General features: G+C 35.5%; 1 protein-coding gene across 4 annotated transcripts in view; it reads left to right on the plus strand.

Annotated features, from left to right (window-relative positions):
- Positions 1–13,662, plus strand: part of STXBP5L (syntaxin binding protein 5L) — a 197,395-nt gene that overhangs the window by 92,441 nt on the left and 91,292 nt on the right. For all 4 annotated transcript variants that reach the window (XM_009557006.2, XM_054087829.1, XM_054087838.1 and 1 more), the window contains exon 5: positions 7,324–7,458. In XM_009557006.2, the coding sequence (XP_009555301.2) occupies positions 7,324–7,458 (135 nt within the window). The remainder of the gene's footprint in view (positions 1–7,323; positions 7,459–13,662) is intronic.

A 13,662-nucleotide genomic window follows, 5' to 3' on the forward strand; every position in this document is an offset into this window, starting at 1 on the left:
ATTATAAATGCTCAAATAGTTGCTGCACTAAAGTTCTGTGTAGTTAACATAGGCTTTTATGTCTTAAAATAAGTATTTGTGGAATGCTGTAAGCTGTTAATTACAGCTGTGAGTGCAAAATCATTTGAAATAGTAAGCTTACAATTAAACAATGTGCCTAACTTTAGGCTTGCAGGACTATTTCATCTGTCTAGAATTTTTGCACAGCAACTTCTACCTTTTGAAGAAACAGTGGAACAGCCTGCTTTTATGCTCAATTGTTTTAACAAGAAAGATAGTGAGGAATATACTATTGATAGTGCTTTGCTTTGCACATTACATTTTCGTTTTTAACACTTTAAAGGATAAATAATCAGTCCCAGTTTCTGAAAATCAGGATGCTTCAGAATGTGCCAGCAGATCAAAAGGAGAAAGAAACCCAGAACTGGACCAAATCAAAATATCTTGAGAAATAAATAGTTTTTCAACTATATTTCTTAGCATTTTACAAATTCTTTTCTGCTTCTTGGATCCTGCTTTCTTATTCTTGTAACTTCTTTAAGTATAATATTTCAGGTAAGGGACCTTGTGAATAACGCATGTGTCTTAAACACTTCAAAAACAGCAGTGGACCACCTCCCGATCGACATGTCTAAATAATTTGCAGGAGACTAGATGCATAAAATTTTGCTTTGTCAAAACAAATAACTATACAAGGTATATATCAGCACTATTTAAGCCTATTGGTCTAGAAGCATAGAATCATACAATGAGTTGGAAGGGACCCACAAGGATCACCAAATCCAAGACAGATATCTTTTAGTGATTTTTTATAGTTCAAGCAGTAATTAATTTGAAGAAATCCTAGGGCCTGTCTTAAGCAGAACAGAGAAGCCCCAAGCGTTTATATCTTATATTACAATCCACAGATTAAATTATCGCTGTTGTATAAACAGTGACCATATTGAATACTTGTAGCTGAAGCGATAGAAACTGAAGACAAATTAATCTCGTTTGTGAACTCGTTGGGTAAGAAGAATAATCTGATATACGGAATGTGAAAGGGATGTTGGCAAACAGATGTATAGCATTAGAATGTAACTGCTTTGAATCCATATTTCATTTGCATGCCTTTGTAAGGAACATGTATTGATTGCCTCATGTAAAGCAATTCATTTTACTGTCTCTTTCTTTAAAACATTGATCACTGCATATGACTTCATGAGGACTAACCTTAAGTACTGCCTTCAAGTTGTCCTACTGTTTGCAAGTATTGATAGCTTAGTCAGGAAACAGGCACAGTAGCGTGTGAGCTAAATGATGACTTATTTCACAGTGTTTAATTGTACATAGTTTCTCATCTCACTAATAACCTAGAATTTATTGCTAGAGGTGATTCACTAAGTAGTTATAAACAGAACAGTCACACTCAGCTCCTGACTAATTTGATAGAAAAATAGAACTAAGTTATTATTACAGTCTTCATCAGATACTCTGCACCCACACAGTCCTGTCATAAACTTTAATTGCAGTGTAGGCACAATAGTCTTAAAACAACAAAGAATATTTGAGCAGTCTGTATAACACTCAACTGGAAAAAATCCAGAGATGTCCATTCAGTATTTTGAGAATATAATTTACCTTAATATTCCTCGTGTGTTCAGATACCCCTAAATAACAATGGGTTTAATATTCCAATGCCTTTGTTATGTTGTCAGCAGGATCCAATGTAACTTATGTACAAAGTACTTTCAGCTCTACTTCATGTTCTTCTATATAAGTAATTAAAACAAGGACGGATTCATATTAATTCAAAATAAGTGTTGACTGATGATGCTAGCAAAAAAATATATGCAAAACAGATTTTTTTTCTTAATTTAAATTAAAACTAAAGCACGCTTTAAAAAAAGAGGTGGGCCACAAAAATCAGTCTCAAAGGCATGTTTGGTTCATTCGCTGTCTACTAAGATCTGCATGTGTGAGGCTACTATAAATTTCTGAAATTATCTTGCGTGGTATGTAGAAAATCTAGTTTGGATAGGATAAAGTTTCGTGTTGTGCTATCGTATCACTAAGACCCTGAAAGGAAAATCTGTCCAGATGTATTGAACTGCCATATATTTCACTTGACTCTTAGTCATGCCAGTTAGTAACTTAAAGCACTCCTTGTACTATTGTATCAGCTCTAGAGACTGTGCATACACTTCAAGTAAATCAAGCTAAAAGTTTGAGTTAAACATCCGAAATCCCAATAATGGAGTTAATCTTGGATTTCTACCTTCCTAGGACATTGTGGTATATAATCATTCAAGCTGTCCATTTTGCAGGGGAAACACTATTATCATCACTATGCACAGACCCAGCTCACATCTATCTGGGGAACTGCACAACCATCTGCTGCAAACAGATCCCATGACATGAACAACAGACTGCATGAATTGTTGCTGTAGTGCATGTCTTTTACATGTCCTACATAGCTGATGAGCTCCAGATTTGTATATAGTCCTGGGAGAAGACTAAATACTTCCAGAGGCAAATCGCTCGTAATTAACACTTTTTCGCATGATCTGCTGGAGACATCTCCTTTTCTTCATTGTCTATAGCTTTAGACTATGCTTCTATTTCAGCACTTCAGGTCAGCTACAGATTACTTTGCTTGAATACCTGTCTAGACGTTCTTGTGTGCATTTCATGACTTAAAGCAATAAATTCAGCTATAACATTCCCTTGTGAACTGACAATCTGACATTTTCTGAGAACACTGGCTAGCCAGGAACTCCCTCAATAAGGCCAGCCAGCTTTCAGCCACTGGAGAAGGAGGGACACTAGATGACTCTGGTTTTCCTTCTATGTCAGTGAGAACTTTTCATATTACTTTTGTTCAAAAATACCAAAAGGTTAAGGGAGAGCAGAGGGGAAAATATAAATTTAGTTGCAGTTTTGATGTCAAGGAATGAGCAGTTAAATAATTAAATCGGAAAAACTGTTCATCATTTTGACAAAAATGCAATTTTTTCTCCCCCTTTCTGCAGCTCTCTCCACCCTCCACCAGGAGTAGTGTTTTTTCCATCCAGGAAAATTTTTCATACTAAAAATAGAAAAACAAAAATAACAAAGCAGAGGCAGAAGGAAATGTTCTCAAAATTATCTTTCATTTTTCTTAGAACAGTATGATTAATGTAATAAAGATGATTTTTAAGTCCTCTGGGAGTTTTTAATAGTATTTCAGAGAATGTGATAATCTAAATTATTTTAACATTGTAGTAGTCTACTAATATGCAGTGAGTTTTTTTGATTAGGGTTGTTAGATTGTAGAGTACTGTGATTTTTTGAAAAATATACCTTTTCAAGATTTGCTAGTCAGAATATATTCCTTGCTAAAATGAGGTTCAATTTTTTGACAATGCATCTTTAAGTTACTCCATTATCTCCCTTATATTGCTCAAGTAATTTAAAAAATGTTTTCAGGACATTTGTTAAAGAGCTTTGGCTTAATAAATTCTGGTTTACACATTTTATTTGGCTTTTTTTTTTAAAACTACATTTTATATCCTGTTTTTTTTCTGAATATATTGGGAAACTGATACAATGATCCAGACCATTTTGACAGCATAGAAACACCTTTTTATATCAGCCCTTTTTGTTTTGGTTGGTTTTTTTTTTACTACTTCTTCAAATGATCAATGAGATCCATATTGTGGTTTGCTGCTAAGAATGTATGATATCCATATTTCTGGCTGATCTTTTTAAGTGACCAATCTTCAGCAAATTCTCAGGTCTCAATTTAATTGGGTGCCATATTATCTAAATCAAATTGACAATCTGATTAAATTTTGGCAGAAGCACTTCATACTGGCATAAATCACTACAAGCCCTACCTTCTTAAAAATAAAAATAGCCTTTCTGGCTAATAGACTGGTTTTTATAAAGGCATCAAAGTACATTTTCATTTTCTTTCGAAATACACAAATAATAGAGGGATATCTTTCATCCGCAATGAAAACTACAGCATGAGATTTCATTGTTTTCTCTTGATGAAATCATTATGTAATTTCAGTACTTACTGAAATGGAAGATGTTGATTAAAAGTCTGAGTTTTGCTTCGAAGTGTTAAAGCCTCAAAGCCAAGTTAATATTTTCTGTAAAAGTGAAAAGTCAATAATACATATAGCAGTTTGCATTTAATTTACATAACATAAATAAAACTACATCAGAGCAGTGCATACTTTTCTGAGATTATGAAAATCATAAGGCTTTTTTTGGTGAAACCTAATAACGTATTGTATTAGAATGCCTAGTAATCCCTATGCTCGAATAGATTTGTTACATATCTGGATTGTCTCTAAGGGAATAGCATTTCCGTATAGGCTCATATATTGTAAGAAGTGGTATATGGTAATGTGAATTAACATTTTGGGTAAACAGTGAAGACTTGTAGGGTAGTTTTCACTGTGGAAGAATGAACATGCAGAATACTTTCTTCTCTGGTTGTCCCATATATTTGTCAAAACAAAATGAACAAGGAAATAGCTGAGCTTAAGAAAACAGTATCATTTGATGTCATTTTCTTCATTCTTTAGCGACACCTAATTCTCTTCTGGTCCTTCATATTATATATCCAAACTTAGTAGTTACTGGTGCCTGGGATTTCAGGTAGGCCAGAAGGAAAACAAGTCTAGGAAAAGATGGCCAGTGATTAGTACTTTAGTCTGATTTTTCTCTTATTGTAGAACCTTGCTCATGAAAACTTATGTTCTTGAAATTTTAAACCCAAGGCAGGCAAATGGAGGACATGCAGTAGCTGGGAAATTAGGCACCCATTTAGTCTAATTATTGTTGTGACAGTACAAGCTAGAGATCATAAGTTAGAACCAAATTTCAAATAAGAAAAAAAGGAGACCAAGGCAGCCTCTTATTGTGTCTAAGGTGATTTCAAGACTTTTTTCATAATCTTGCACTTTGGAGAACAAGTTTTCCACAGCACATGGTACTGGCTTGTGAATGGATTTATTAGAGTGCTGAAAATTAATATGGTCCTAGGTGGACTAGAACCTGCATAGTCTGATGGCACAGCTGCAAGAATTTGGAGTAGTAGCATTCAAACCAACTAGGGTTCACTTTGTGAATTATTTGTCAGTCACTAGACAGACACATTGTCAATGCTTTCAGAGTTACAAGTATTTTCTCTTCCTGTAATTTAACAGTTTACTACAAAAAAGTGCTGAATTACTGTCAATGTGAAGTGGTTGAGAGGATTTATCAACCAGTGACCAAGAGATTTTTACATGGGCTGTGTCCTAACAAAGCATGCATATGTTTTGGACTGCAAGAAAGAAAAGTAAAGCTAGTACTGAAATGCAAAAAATTAAAAAAAACAAAATTAGACTAAACATGAATCTAATTAGAAGTGTAGCAAATGGTGCATCTGAAGAGAAAGCAAAAGAAATTGAGTTGTTTAATTTATGGGGAAGGATCAGAAAAACCTAAAAAGCAGCTTCATATTTCTAAAAAACTACACACTGAAAGGGGCAAACTGTTCTTTGCATCTATTGTGAATAAAGCAATAAAGCTAACAGCTTTAACTCCAGCATGGGATATGTAGGTGGGATACACATTCTGCAGTTTTTTCTCTTGGATATTTGTTGATCTGACTGCACACACCATGCAAGTACTAAGTTACTACTGGAGCATGTTTTCAGATATGTAAAACCGTGATTCCCTTTCTCAAAGCAATTCTCTTGAAAAACCTGGTTCTCTTTCCGCTAAAGAGAGTGGAATTATTGCCAAAATTAGACAAATAATGGTAAAATTTGACCTTGTACAGATGGATAGTGCAAAGCCTTTATCATATTTAAGTCTCACTAAACGAAACAAGATCTCTGTGAAGGTTCAGCCTTATTCTAGTTTCATGATTCAGTGATAGTTTTCCTCAAAATTAGACTATAAAGGCTTTGTATTTCAACAGTGTTCCATCCAGTGTGATGGAAAAGGCCAAAAAATTTCCTCACTTGAATGCATTCAACATTGAAGTTCTGACACATGATTTGAAAAACAGTAGAACTATTCAAATACCTCATAGAATCTCTTAGGAATTTTTTTCTTTTTAAAGGGTATCTTACAGGGACTGGCTACAGAAAGCATGTGAAATCTGTATGAATGTTAAACAATTCCTTTAATTCAAAGGGTAGCAAATGTTCTACTCAGAGGACTTTACGTGACTGAGAGGGCCAAATTAGTGGATGATAGCCATCACTCCTCTCTCTGGTTTATAATTAATTCAGAAATCTTGACATACCATAAGAATAAAAGTTTGAAATATTTATGTTCTTAAAGACTGTTTATACATTTGTGAGGAAGGAAAGTGTTGAGGATAAAAATCATTGTATAGCTCTTAAAGCAAGTTTGTATATAAAACCTAGAAATAGCCTGTTTGTGGAGCTAAACGATAAATATAATAACATATGGCATACGAAGAAAAACACCTGCTTTTTGTCAAAATTTCTCAGGCTAAACTCTAAGATCAGATTTTCAGTCTTGGTAGGTAGCTGCGTTCCATTGTATTTTAGTAACAAAAGTTTTTTTATTTCTTATTGATTTAGTTTTGCTTGAATATATGTAATATCTATATAAGAACAGTAATATCAAAGGAATCTGAATCTACTGATTTGTTATCTGTAAAAACCTTTATATATTATCATGAGTAACTGTCATGACATCTTTCCAAGCAAATGCAGCACTGATTCACCAGCCTGTAAGAATGGCAGAAGTGTAGAATTCAGTGTGCCTATGATATAATACTTAAATGTACTTGGTAATGCTCTTATCTATTGCTCTGTGCTCCCAGATAGACACTAAAGTGAATGTCTTCTTGTGTGCGTGATGGTGTTACACTTCTGTTGTACAGGACATTAATCCTGCTGATGTCCATCAACTTCTGTTCAATGAACTGGAAAAGCTGACTATTCTAAGGAAGGAAATTCTAAGGACGGAAATAAGAATACCTAACGAGATTTTGGATACTATCATAGTAGTATTTTACATACACATGGCGATAACATGACTTAGTTCAGTGCTCAAGTGATATGATTCTTTTTTCCTGCCCTTAGTACAGGAATGTCTACCCCCTTGCTTAGTACAGGCAAGCAGGATGGCCCTCTTTTGCTTCATGCTCTCTTTTATTTTTCTGGAGATGACTCCTGAAACCTTCACATGCTCCAGAATGCTGTGCCTGCTGGGTAGGCTTTACTCAAGTTAAAAAATGAAAAGAACGCTTATTTTGCCTGCAAAAGTGTTAAAACATATTGTTGTTGTGATACTCAATCACTTTTTTATTTTCTTTTCCAGGATTACTTACTGTCACCTACCTTTCCAGAGTAAATGGCTTTATGTTGGAACAGAGAGGGGAAATACACACATTGTAAATATTGAGTCCTTCATTCTTTCAGGATATGTTATCATGTGGAATAAGGCAATAGAACTGTAAGTGCAGACCTTTTTGCATTTGTGTCTCTGTTGATTTTCGTAGCTGTTTTAAGATTAATTTTTAAGAATAACTTAATTTTTAAAATATTAATCAATCTTTTGAAAACCTTTTATTTTAATGAATGTGTGTGCACTATTAACTGATTTGTTACGGGACATTAGGAATCCAGATTTATGATAGAGACCATGTAATTATATAAGACAAAAAGTTATTTGGCAATCAGTTCACGTATAAAGTTCCATATAAAGTACAAATAATCATTAATCTCACAAATTCAGAATTTGCTATTTTTAAGAGGGCAACTAGATCACCATCTCCTCCAAACATTCTATGAAGAGAATAATGGAGTATAATGGCCCTAAGATGCTGTGGAGAACTTTTCTTCATTGAACTGTAGAATTGTTTTGATGAGAAAGAACCAGAGGTCTCTAGCCCAAGCCTCCTGCTCAACACAGGGCTAATTTCAAAGTTAAATCAGGCTCATCAAAACCTGATGAAGCAATAGGAAAAGTAATAATTGTCTGTTAAATTACATTTCTCTGACAGGCTAACACAGTTGCCTGTATTGTGGATATGAAATGGAGGGAGAGTTATATGAAAACCTGATGGGATAAATCTGTGCTTCCCTCAAGTAAAAGACTCAACAGAAATGAAAAATTATTTCTGTGCTATTTCCTCTATGGAGTTCCAGCAAGAGGAACTGCTGCAGACACTCGTAGTATTTCATGCAGTTTCTGAGACATCTGCTTCATCTTGTAAGGAATCTGTAACCTCTGGTAGTAAACTGAAATTCACCAGGCTCAGTGAACCAAAAGGACAGTATCTATGAACAGGGCTACAGCCTACAGTGGTGGATCTAATTCTCTGTCCCAAGCAGAAATCATGTTGATTGCAACCACTTATCCCCAACACTCTCCTCCTTCCCTTTTTTCCACCACCATTATTACTGACTTTCACTGATCACTGTGTGCCCCAGGTTGGCAAACCTGATCATTTGTTTTCTTTCCTCCTATCTGCCCCCACCAAACTTCATAGACACAGTCATAAAAATCTAATTTAATCTTCAAAGGAAATAAAACCAGGGATTCAAATGGTAATCAGGATGCAGGCGGTCTGCTGATAAATCTTCTGTCCAGTTCTCAATTTTGGAATGTTTGTTTGTCCTGCCTTTGTAAAACTTTGCTCAGATCTGCTCAGTAGTTTTAGCAGAAAAAATGCTGCTGGAAAACGTGATTTAATCAAAACGAGAATTAATATGTTCATTTGGATGAATTCTTCACATAGGAATGATGTCAATTACTTTCTCACTTTGTTTTGGTGATGTTAACATATTAGAGGGTTTTTTTTATTCCTCTATTTTAAAATGTATATTTATATACTGTATTGAGTAGGTAATACTTTTGAGTTCTTGCAAGCAATACGTTTTCATTTTGTGTGCATTGGAATTTTCTTTCCTTCAGACATTAGGATATTTCCTTTCTGTATGGAAATAAATCTGAACTTTTTTATGAAATGTAACTCTTTCACCAAGGGTTCCTTTCTTAATCTTTTCAAAATTATTTTGCATAAATATTTTTTCTTTTTTTTTTAATAGTCAATACAGACCTTTTTCATGAGAACAGAGTAGAATGATGCCTCTCTTCAATGAAATGTATGTGGGAAATAAGAGCTACTTACTAACAAGCTTCAGTACAGAGGTTTTGAGATAGGCTACATGTTCTGCAAAGAAGCTGCTTATTTAGAATCTTTCAAAAAAGGAGCCTCTCATAATTATCTTCTTTGTATTGCTTACACAGGAATATACCTAGATTTTCCTAAATTTTCCTTCCATAAGTTATGAAAGGTAATGACAAGAAAATATAGATAGGCCTGCCACCTCAAGAACTTGGAGATGCTGCATGGTTACCATGACAGTTCCTTATTGTAAAAAGCTGTTCTGCCATGTGCTGTTTTGTTGACAGTTGTGCACAGATAATCATTCCTTACTGCCTCTTGTTCTGTGAATCTTACAGGTATACCTTGATCTATGTACACGATGTGTTAGTCTAAGAATGCTGTATCCTCTCTGTTCAACCTCATCATACACTTATTGACATGGGATGGTGGAAGTTGTTCTTGCATGCAGTACACAGGCAAACAGGGGAACCTGTGTGTCTCCAGATTAATTTCTTCATATTAGAGTAAGAGGCTGGTGAGGATAATGGTGATGTCTGCTGCAGCAATCACCTTTAACGGATACTATAGCACTGCTGATGTTGAAACTAGGTGACTTTTCCCAGTGAAGTAATTAAAACTCTCTCTGTAATATGACATAAGATAATAACAAATTATGATGTCTCTTCCAGTACTATTGCTTTCCTTTGCAGGAAAAACGTAACTTAGATTAATTTTTAAAGGGAATGTTATTAACTCTAAGTGAACTTCACAGGGTTTGTGTTAGTCAGCTTTCCTGTAGAATTGTAATGAGATATATATTTAAGAGAACAATTTTATTTTGTGCCATGGGTGTGTTTTATTTGATTATATTTTCCAATTTTCAGATTATTTTCACATTTTAATATTATACATATGATAGTTCATATTGGAAGGGTTCACTGGAATTTTCTAGACCAACTTCCCACTTGCACTAAGATGAGCTATGAGATCAGTTTGCTCAGGGCTTTATAGGTTTATAAGACCTGTTGATATAAGGTACTTCCAAAGATTAAAGAAAATCAGAAAAGGTATGTATGTAAAACTTCAGGAACAGCTTCAGCCTTACCACAAATGATGTGAGAAGTAACAGTGTTTATAACAGTGTTTTTCATTCTGAGGTAGATTATGTAATTTCAGAGTGTGAAATTATGTAATTTTCAGAGTCCAGAAGCCACTGCTACCTGCTCTGTGCATGAACCCAAATGGAAATAGTTCCTAGTATAAAGAAAGTGCAAGTTGCAAGGTGTCCTGCTAGACCTTTTAGAAATTGTGTCTAAAACTCAGAGTTGCATCTTGAGGTTGAACTGATTCTTGTTTACTCCAGTTCCCAGCTTTGATCCACACTATGTGAATGATGTATCTTAGTCAATCAATTTTCAGTTTCTCCGTGTCTTTAACAATGAAAAGAAAGTCTTAAAATCTCTGGTATGCTGCATCTTTGTAGAAAGCAGAATTACAGAAGATATCTGACTACTGGCACTACAGAACTACTTGATTATGCACATGTTTTTCATAGCACTGTCACATTCAGTCATCTCCAATTCTATAACAATGACTAATACAGAAGTTTTCCTTTTCTTTTTCTCTACCATCAGATTTTCCTTTTCTTTAGAAATCATTACAGTGCTTCTGTAATTGGACAAGCTAATCTTTTCAAAAGTAAAATCTTTTCTCTTTATTTGATGCTATTTTGTTGCACATTACTTTTACCTGTTTTAAAGATTGTCTTGGTATTTGAAATTCTTACAACAGCATGTAAGTGGCTCTTTTTCTTAGAGTGCATAAAACTTCCCACGATGATACATCATCTATGAATTTTATACATTTTCCTGGGTCCAAATTCTAACATAGCTGAAGACTTCTTCTTGAGCTTTCTAATTTCAGAATAAAATAATTAAATAAAAGCTTCCATACTTACAATTTTTTGAAGACTCCTGTTTTACAGTAAATGTTTTCTTCATTTCAGTTCTGTTCTCCTGAGTAAGAATCAAGTCTTAGAGCATATCAGCTCTCTCACCTCCCAAAATGCACACACACGAAATAAATTAATGGCTGCTGCTGTCAGGAATTACTTCTGTTGAAGTGCAAAGCAGCTCAAAGTATCACTAGTTTCTCAACAAACTTCTAGTTCTGTACAGCTGTCATGGGAACCCTTTGTTCCATTTTTCAGTTCTCTGCAGTCTGTCTTTGTGGGCTTTAAGGTCAACAAAGGCTATGAAATGTTGCAGTCTTTTGTATCATTAGTTCATACTTTCTTCTTGTTCAGTTGAATGTATGTTTTGCTTCAAGATTTTTTTTATTATAAATCATAGCTGGTATTTTTTTGGACTTGACCTTCATTTTTTTCCCTTCTGCTGTGTATGGACTTAACTTTGTGTTTTATTCTCTTCATGTCTTTTCACAGCTTTTATTTTCTCAGTCATTCTCAGCAGTGACCCAGCTAGTATTTGGGAATGAAGAATTCTCTGCTTAAATATTTCACTCACACCTTATTTTCACCTACTGATTCTTCTTTATTTTCCCATTTCTCAAGGGATACGATCTAGTTATTATTTACACAGTCTCCTAAAGCTAGTTTGAGGAAATGCCTATACACAAGTATCTGGCCTCAACAATAGTGTGTTTTATTCACAATAGCTTCAAATGCAGTTGGTTTCCCAGTACCTCTTTATCCTTTCCAGGAGCTGTTGGACCTCTGTTTTTTTCTTTTAATGTAATTCAGCAGTGCTTTTCTTTTTTTTTGTAGGCTATTCAACAATGACAAAATACAACTTTCCACTCTTCTTGACACCTCTAGTGTAATAGCAATGATGGGAAACAAAACATTTTCTATATACTAAAGCTACATGAGGCAAAATGGTTTTGTGTGTAGATATTTCCAGATGCAGTATAATTTACTGTATAAAAGTAGTAATTACTGTATCTTTAGCTCTGATTGTGTTTCATGAGTTCTGTAAATTAGTATTATTGATATAATACAGTTAACTAAATAATTGCTTCATTTAATCCTACTTGTAGAGCAGTCATGATGTCTACTGTCAGGAGAAACTGACGGATGCTTGGCATTCCTTTTGCAAGCAACACTTTCCTAGGGCTCAAAAAACTATTGCTATCATTTCTATTTATTCACATTTTCCTTGAGGAGACAAGAAGATGCACAAAGTAAGCCACAGATCTGCATTTGGCACACTATTTCTGGTCTTAGTGTGGCACAAAGGACTATTATTGGGACTATTGTATTAGCTGCAGTCCTGCACTAGGAAAGAGATAATATCACTTTAGAAGAAGCAAGCAAGATGCCAGAGAAGATGTATCTTGTCTCTCCTTCTGTATCCAGCCATAGGGGAGGTTCTGAGCACCAAGCAAAAGACCATGTAGAATGGAGAAAGTTATGACCCTTTCAGGGACAATGTTCTTCCCTTCTCCATCTGAATGGTGTTATTTTGTATCAATGTGACCTCCCCCAAACATCTCCCCCAAGATCGAACTGTGCATGTCCCATCCCAAACCAAACCAAAAGCTTTTTTCAGCATCTTGTGAATATTCCTCTCTGTTTAGTCCAGAGTAGTCAGTTTTGATGCAAATAATTTACTTGATATGCATAAAAAACACAATATGTCTTGGAGTTCCAGAGAGGCAGATCAGGAGAGCTGCCAGGGAGCAGGCTCTACAATTCCAAAATGCTTCAGGAACATCTGTTGTCATCACCCCAGAAACTCTGTATGTGGCCTTATCTGCAATGGCACATCCAAAATGAGCTTTAGGATATACAATTACTTGAAAAGGATCCTTTCTGCTTTCCTGACAGTGTTAGTGTTACGGCTGCCAAAATTTATAGACTTTCTGTTTCCTCTTACCTACATATAATCAAAGCTGGCAGCTGTTAAGTGATCAAGGTATTTCTGGCGAATGGACCCTGTCTAGTTGAGAGACCCTCACCCAGCTGCTCTCTCCCTCTCCCTCCTCAACAGGACAGGGAAAGTAAATAAGATGGAAAAACTCATGGGTCAAGTTAAAGACAAGGAGATCACTTACCAATTATTGTCAACGGGCAAAACAGACTTGAAGTGGAGAAAATTAATGGCATTTATTGCCAGTTAAAATAGAGTATGATGATTAGAAACAAAGACGAAAACTAAACCACCTTCCTCCTAACTCCTGTTTTTCCTATGCTCAACCTCACTCCTTCATGCCCAACTCCTCCACCTCCTCCTTCTTCCCAGCTGAGCTGTACCAGGGGATAGAGAATGGTGTTTGTCATTGGTCTGTTACAGCTCCTCTCTGCAGCTCCTTCTTCTTCACACTTTTTCTCTGCTCCAGAACAGGGCCTTCCCCAGGCTGCAGTCCTTCAGAATAAACCTGCTCCAGCATGCTGCAGGGGAAGTGTCTGCTGTGGCATGGTGTTTTCCATGAGCAACAGGGGAACCACTGCTCCAATGCTTGAAGCACCTCCTCCCCTTCTCCTTTGCTGCCCTTGGTGCTCGCAGGGCTGTTTTTTCCTTGCT

Source organism: Cuculus canorus, chromosome 1 (genome assembly GCF_017976375.1).
Source record: "Cuculus canorus isolate bCucCan1 chromosome 1, bCucCan1.pri, whole genome shotgun sequence".
Lineage (NCBI taxonomy): Eukaryota > Metazoa > Chordata > Aves > Cuculiformes > Cuculidae > Cuculus > Cuculus canorus.